Genomic DNA, 8,396 nt, shown 5'->3' with positions numbered 1-8,396 from the left:
AAGAGCCCAGACTTGGACAGAGATCTCAAATTATAGAGGATTTCCATATAAATTTATACACAAAAATCAAAACGTGAAAAACTTGTTTTGGCTGCTTTATAAATTATACTTTAAAATGTATAATTTCTTAATAATATATTAATATTAAATAGTTTTAATTTACTGAATAATTAATTTATTAAATTAAATATCATTAAAAAATTATTTTTAAAATTTCAAACAGAACATATTTTTTAATTTTTTATTTTGAAAAATAATTTTTCAGAATAGCAAACAGAAAGCCTTTTCAGTTTTTGAAAATAAATTATCAAAACAAAAAATTAAAACTTAAAACGTAAAGAAAACGCAGGTTTGAATTTTTTGAGAGAGACATCGCTTTTTGTGGCTGCTCATTGATTTGTTGTTTGTACCTTAAAATAACTTTTGTGAGTGACGTTGTGTTGTGTTGTGTTGTGGTCCACATTTCATTTTCTATAGCTAAAGTCTGCCCGTCCACACTTTTTGTTAGTCAAGAAGGAAAAAAAATTAGATATGGAAATCATTTTAAATGATTAGTATTTTTAATATATTTATTAAATTTATCTTATCATCTTTAAAAAAATTTTACGTAATCTTTTATCTTCTTTTTTTAAGATAAATTTATTTGATCTCTCCCTTAGATAAATTTATCGAATTCTTTTAAGAGAAGCTTCAATTACCTATATATTCCTTGTAGGATAGTTAATGTCATTTAATATATTTTAAATATTTAAATTTATTAAAAGAACTTATTTATTTAAGTCTTATAATTAATATTATTTAATATATTTTTAAATTGTTAAATGTTTTGACAATTTTCAAAATTTAAATGACATTATTCCTTTCATTGATTTTTAAAATTTAAATTTCTCTCTCTCTATATATATATTTTATTAACTAAAACAATTCATTTCACCAATTTTTAAATTATTTTATTTAATTTTATATTTTATTATCTATTATGAAAATATGCTTTGGCCATTTTTAATTACCTAGGTAAAATTATTGTAACTCTAACAATAATTATTTTTACTTTTTAACTCTTTTTAAATCTATTTTCAACATGGATTTAGAAAATAAAATATTTTTTTATTTTTTATTTTTATTTTTATTTTTTTGACAATTTATATTAATCATAAAAATACAATTTTAATCATAAATTTGTTGTTGATATTAACAAATAATTTTAAATGAATTTGGTACTTTGTCGATGTTCAATTTTAGCCGACCGTGATTCGTTAGGGCCGCAATGAATGAGTAAGCGTCAGATATAAAGAGGAAGAACAAAATAGAAAGAACACAAAGAATTTTCACGTGATTCGGTTAGAACGATACCTACTCCATGACTGTACCTTGATTATTCTTTCAGAGTGACAATATCTGATTATTCTTCTCGTTCTCCTCCCATTTCATGATACTTCTGACCCTTATTTATCATGAGGGATGTTTACAATTGTATAAGATATAAAAAATATAAAGATGATATAATGGGGGATAAACAATCCTTATCATCTATATAAAATCATGAGTGAGATCCTCATTACGAGGGACATGGTTCGCCTCAGATAAAGTGAATGGGTCACCTGTCTCCGTTTGTCTAGCAACTTTGTTGTCTATGCGAGCTAAATGATTTTGGACCAACGAGCTAAATAGATAGGCCAGCCAACTGGGAGCATTACTGAAGCTCATTGGATATATTGTTGGGAGCTTGCTAGAGACCTTGTTGGGAGCTTACTTGGAGCTCATTTGGCTCCGCGATCAGAGCTCAGATTTCAGCGACGTATGAGCTCATCCTGGCGAGCTCACTTGGCCTTTTGGGTTTTAGGTGGTTGGGCCGGCCTATTGAACTGGACTTGGTCCATAAGAAGTGGTGCGGGAAATATATATAACAGTATTAAAGATATTTTGGTCAAGAAAACTTTTATCTTGATGCTTATCATATGCATTAACAAACATATAAAAAGAAAAAGTATAATTAGCAGTGAATTTCAAAAAATTTAACAAACACTCTGATAGAAATCTTGGAATGCTTCCCAGCCTTATCTTGATAATTTCATATCTTGATCCGAAAAGCATTCCAACTTTATATTGATGCCTCTTATTTTGCTCATTTTAACAAATGCCCCCTTACTATATTACCCAAAATTCAGCAAAATGCCATCAACCATGTCTAAGACCCCATCCTCAGACTTGGACAGAGATCTCAAATTACAGAGGATTTCGATTAAGGTTGGCAATTGTTTGGTTTGGTTTCGATTTTTGTTAAAACCATAATCAAACCAAACTTAAACTACTAAAACCAAAATCAAACCATTACCCATTGGTTTTAAAAATTAAAAACCATAACCAAACCATTCGATTTCGGTTTTGTCGACGTTTGGAATTGGTCGACCGTGATTCGTTGACCTGTACTGATGATATGAACACAACCGAGAAGGAGAATAGGCACAACAAGGGAATTTGATGTGGTTGCGGTGAATGTTCCGACCATGGGTACCTGCAAGCACTCTGATGTTCAAGTCAGTATGAGTATAAGGAGTGACGGTGTATAAGTAGGCTAACAGGGAAAGCATACCTTAGCTTTGAAGAGAGCTGGCTAATATTATAGGAGGAGATATCATCTCCGTTTGCATTGTGCTTTTGCAGGTGATGGGACTGAATATCAACATCGGTTGAGGTTCCCAAATGACAACATAGTATTGATGGGACCCTTATTAATATGGATGCAGATGGGCATGTAGATACCCAGTAGAGGCTGTAATGACGTTGTTGCAGGCTGGTATAGGGCCAGGATGGGACCGGCATAGGCTGAGAGATGGACCGATAGAAATGGGCCAAATTGGGCCTGGACGATCCAGCTAGAATGATGTCTAACTCGTGATTGTTCTCTGGTTATTTCGTGGCCCTCTTACATATGCAGCTGAATGATCGGCCTGCGAGTTGAACGCATCACTAGGAGCTTGCTTTGGGTCCTGCGGTCTGCGAGCTTTATGTGTTGCTGGGAGCTCGCATGATTCCGTGGTCTAAGCTTGGAGTGGGCGACATGCGACCTCGTACTGGTGAGCTCGGCCTTGGGCCCATTGGGTTTCAATAGATTGGACCAGCTTACTGGGTCGAGTCCAGCCTGTTTCATGCGAGCAGAAAATATATATATAATAAGTTCGATTTCGGTTCTAATCATAATTTTTTTAATTTGATCCATAATCTCCCGCCATGTTTTATTTTTTCAAATATTTAATTAATTATTTTTATTAATAATTATTTGATTGATAAAATAAAATAATTTAATATTAGGTTTTATTTTTATTTGTTAATTACTTTATAAATGTTAAATATTTTATATATTTGTAATGTATTAGTTAAAATACTTGTAAAAAAATGCATTAGTCAATATATATATTATGTTTATATATAATATATTAAATAAATAAATATATTATATATATGTATATTCGGTTCGATTTGGTTCGGTTACCCATACATTCGATTCGGTTTCGGTTCGAATTTTGATTTGCATTTAGTGAAAACCATAACCAAACCATACCCATTGAAACATTGTTCAATTTTTCCCAAACCAAACAATTATCCAGTCAAACAGTTTTTAACTGCGTTGACCAATTCGATTTCGGTTCGGCTCCCCACGATTTCGGTTGCAATTGCCATCCCTAATTTCGATATAAATGACTCAATAAGGTAAACAAACAATTTATTCTTGAACGTTCTTGGGATGATCGTCCTAGTGTGGTCCCTGATACTTGTGCTATCAATTACGTTAGGAAAGCTAAATTATAAGTTGAGCCTTTGACCTTTGCGCAAGGCGAGGATCGAAATCGTAATCCATCAAATTGACACTAGCATATTATTCATCTAATGACTCGACCTATACCCGGGGGGCCTCATTGAACATTGTTAATATATATAAATATAGAATTTAGTTTATAATAAATAATAGTGTTTAGTTTATAATAAATAATATTAATATGCCAATTCAAATATAATGATATAGGACTCATTTTATTAAGTTATTGTGTTGAAAAAATTAAATAGGTAAATCCCATATAATCATTATATTTAAGTTATCACATCTGCATTGCTTATATAAATTAAATAATATTATTTAAAAGATGAAACCTCTATAAATATATGTGTGTATAAGTTAGCAAACCTTTCTGATATAATTACTAATTGGTAAGAGTTTATCAAATAATCTCTTTTAAGTTATAAATTTTTTATAGAACTTAATTATAGACTTTAAAGTTTAAAACTATTGTAATTTAAACTAAGAGAAACATCCCCAAGTCCAATATATTATTGTACTCTTTAAAATATTATATGTTTCACTTAAAGAGTAGATAATGTGGTGCCACTAAAGACACCATATCAACGTCACTATAGCTGTCTCGCCTTCTGCCTCAACAAGACTATACAAGGGAGAATTTATACTAATTACTAGAGAACTCCCTGTGATTAAACACGAAATAGTTTCAATGTTGACTGCCAATCATCTCAACATCAAACTGGGGCCTCTCCTCCATGCTTTGAACGCCATCCTTGTAACGATACGCACGAGAAACGACCAGAAAATACACTAAATTCACAATTCCCAATCCTGCAATCAGGAAGTAGAAGTAGTCAACTCTGCCAGAATTAATATCGGCGGTTAACCAGTCCGGCCGGTCATGCCCTCCCGTGGTTCCATGCACGATGGCTATCATTAAGCTGCTCAGGTAATTAGCCCCAGCAATGGTGCAAAAGAAGAGAGAATTAGCGACGCTGCTCATGTTCTCGGGAAACTCCTTGTAGTAAAACTCAATCTGCCCTATAATGTTGAATGCCTCGGCAAATCCCATTATGCTAAGCTGCGGGGCGAGCCATAGGACTGATATGGGTGCGATCCCGTCGGGCCGGCCGTGGGATATGGCCGAAGCCCTTCTCATCTGCTCAATAAATCCGGCAACGATCATCGAGACGATGGAGAAGACAATGCCAATCCCTATTCTTTGGAGCAGCGTGATTCCACCTTCAAGACCCGTCAACTTTCCTAGTGTGGGTACAACGATTCGATCGTAAAATGGGAGCCATAGCCCGACTGTGATCATGGAAATGACCATGAGAGATCCGGGAGGGATTTGGAAATGGGGGCCGAGGTGGCGGTCTGTTTTTAGGGCTTGTGATATGGTAAATGTGGCTTGTTGAGCCATGGCGGTGAAGGAGATGATGCCCGAAGCCCAGACTGGGACTATTTTCAACAGGCATTTGACTTCCTCAACCTGATGGATGGTGCAGAGCCGCCATGGATTCGAACATGAACCGTCGGGGTTTAGTTCATGGTCTAAAACTATGGCAGCTTTGTTCAAGAACCTGAATGATAAAAAACCATCAAAGTATAATATACAAAAATACAAAACTATCAAACTGTAACAAGCGCATCAAACTAGTTGCGATTGCGAAAAGACCCCCAATATTCAGAAGAAAATGCAAAGAAATACAGTAACTTGATGTGGATTAAGGAGGCTCTCAAATAGTCAAATTAACCATCTGTCCTTGAACAAAACTACTGTCAACTTGATATGATATCAAACAAGATCAATAATAGTTTGGCGTAGAATATTTATTTGCCAGAATCCAAAACCTTCAAAAGTTTCCATGGCTAGAGAATATTGAAAAGACGTGAATTTTGCCACTATATGGTTTCAAAATTTTGTCTAAATGAATTGTCGCAATGCGGTGGGGCCAAATAATAAAAAATTTGTAGCCAAGAGGCATCATTCAATCAAGGAGTCGCTCTCTGCCCTTCAATTCGGGAGATTGCTGAAATCCTGACGAATCTCTGAAGAAACTGCAAAGGGCGTTGACAATGAAACAACACGGTATATATGGGTCCAATTATAGACAGTGAACCACCACCAAACAATCTTGGGTGAATCATTTGTTCATGCATCTCTGATCAGGACAACTAATAGAAGATTGATGTTTCCTTGGGAACAAATAATTAATCTTTAACCAAACTAAGCTGAATCTGGAATCATTTTTCCTTAATTTGTGTTTATAAATTTCTTATTTACCAAGAGAGAGAGAGAGAGAGATCATAACCAATAAAAATATAATATTTGTAACGCGGTCATCAAACAGTTCCTCATATGAAAGCCAGTTTCCTCCTTTTTACTTAAAAAATGAAGAGATAGCAGAGGGAGCCGAATTAAGACATATTCGGAGCTAGTAATGAATTATTGGACTTGTATTTTATCCAGGAAAAATAATAAAATTACCTGAATTGATCAGTGATTGGGAGTTTTGCCACTCTGGTACCTAGCAGCTGTGGATCATAGAAAAGACCGTGAACCTCAACCTCTCCTTTGTCCGGAAGCTTAAGCTTTCGCTTCCTGTAAGCGGCCACAAGCACCTGACCGATGCCGGAGAACACGCTCCCTTCGGGCTTCACATACACATATACCCTTGTCCCAATAAAGAAGAGCAGAATGGAGCCAACCATGAGCACAGTGGGAATGCCAAATCCCAGCACCCAGCTCACGCTGTCTTGAATGTAAACCACCACAGTGAGAGCCAGTATCAAGACCAATGTAAACGTGGTGTAGTACCAATTGAAGAAGCTGTTGATCCCTTTCTTGCCTTCCTCTGTGGTTGCATCAAACTGGTCCACTCCGAATGGCAGGCTGCATGGCCTGATTCCACCTGTCCCTATGGATAGAAATCCAAGGGCCAGGATTAGAAGGCCCATCTGAGGTGCGCTGGCCCCTTTGCAATGATGAAGCTGCTGGACCTTTTGTGGGCTGCACTTGGGAGGATGCAGTTGAGGAATCCAGGCTATTAGGGTTAAAGCTATCATCCCCTGTTGAATGATAAACTAGTTATTAATTTAGATAACCGAAACTATATACGATAGTGATAAAATTCGTCTCTTGCTCTCCCTATAAACTGAGTCAATAAAATTGTGAGCTCAGATATATTAGGTTTCTTGTTATAGCCATGTTAAATCTTTGTATTTTTTATTTTGGTACTGTGCAGATATATATGACAGAATTTAGTTTCAATGTTTGATTTAATTTGGATTAAGACTACACACTAACTGGTACTAAATTTACTAGCTAACAAACATTGATGGATGAGATTTATATGGAGAGATTATACATAAGTTGTGGCATATATATGCATACGAGAAGGGATGCGAAGGAGGCGAATCCAATGGTCCAGAATCTGCCAACGTAGGCATCAGAGATGAAGGCACCAATCAACGGTACAAAATTGGTAACACCGGACCAGATGTTGAGAAGGTTCGCAGCGGATGCCTGCTCCATGTGGAACTCGGTTAGCAGGAAAATCATGAAGTTGGCCAGCAACCCAAACGTAGCCAGCCTCTCGAACGTTTCGTTCCCTACAAATCAAAAGGAGCAAATTAAGAAATGGACGGTTGTACATTATATATATGTATTTGTTTAATTATATAGATGCGTCAGTCAATATATTCATATATGGAGAGAGAGAGAGAGAGAGAACCCAAGACAAAAGGCATGGCCTTCCATCCACCATGCTTTCTTTTGGTGGTCTTTGAACTTGGCAAAACCGAGGTGCCGTCTTTCTCCGGCGTTAATTCCTTTTCCGGCGGAGGTGGCGGCTGCGACGGCTTTGAGGAATACACGGGAAAGCATTTGGTGCAGGAAGCTAGCCAAGAGTAGTGTGATGGCTGCTGCTTATTGGTACTCTTCTCGACCTCCATTTTCCCTGAGCTAATTAATTAATTAATCCACCATGAAATTCGGGGCAGATGAAACGCCAGACCTGCAGGCTGCAGAGAAATTTTGTAAAACCTTTGTCTCTTAATTAGCTTTGATGAGCTGAGAGCATATGCCTTTGTATTGAGAGAAATGAGAGAACTATACACACACACACACACACACACACACACACACATATATATATATCCACGACGAGTGATGCTAGATTGCTAATGGCCGCCCCACCAATTATCTCATGAAAATTGATTTTCTACCACATTTTTTTTTTATTTTTGCAAGAGTAGGTGGCAATAATATATTGTTTACAATATTAGCCAACTCCATGAGTTATTTATTTAACATAAAAACAGTGTGTTTTGGGAAAAAAATATTATTATTAGAAACACGCGTTTATAAGATGGCCACCAAATTAGGAAAATTATAGTTTCGGCCATGGGTTGGCATTTCTTGTTACCTTAATCCGATTGCGACAACTCTTATATAATATATTGTTGAATATTATTTGATTATGAACAAAGTTTGATCCATTTAAGCTTCTTCCAGTCTTTGATTATCATCACAATCCCGGCATTCCAGACTTCTTTTGCGAAAAGTCTTTTAAGAGAAAATGAAATCAAGAACCTG

The 8,396-nt window shown here is 35.9% G+C and overlaps 1 protein-coding gene across 1 annotated transcript; it reads right to left on the bottom strand.

Moving 5' to 3' along the window:
* Nucleotides 1–4,291: 4,291 nt before the first annotated feature.
* Nucleotides 4,292–7,923, bottom strand: LOC127798420 (protein NRT1/ PTR FAMILY 2.13). Its single transcript, XM_052331973.1, has 4 exons — nucleotides 7,534–7,923; nucleotides 7,194–7,411; nucleotides 6,288–6,868; nucleotides 4,292–5,379 (listed from the first exon to the last, which is right to left on the bottom strand). Exons 1-4 carry the CDS (start codon nucleotides 7,751–7,753, stop codon nucleotides 4,503–4,505), a joined length of 1,896 nt encoding a protein of 631 aa, XP_052187933.1. The 5' UTR covers nucleotides 7,754–7,923; the 3' UTR covers nucleotides 4,292–4,502.
* Between the last annotated feature and the right edge of the window lie 473 nt (nucleotides 7,924–8,396).

Source organism: Diospyros lotus, chromosome 3 (assembly GCF_014633365.1).
Source record: "Diospyros lotus cultivar Yz01 chromosome 3, ASM1463336v1, whole genome shotgun sequence".
In the NCBI taxonomy this organism is placed as follows: Eukaryota; Viridiplantae; Streptophyta; class Magnoliopsida; order Ericales; family Ebenaceae; genus Diospyros; species Diospyros lotus.
This window is presented reverse-complemented; position numbering and strand designations above follow the sequence as displayed.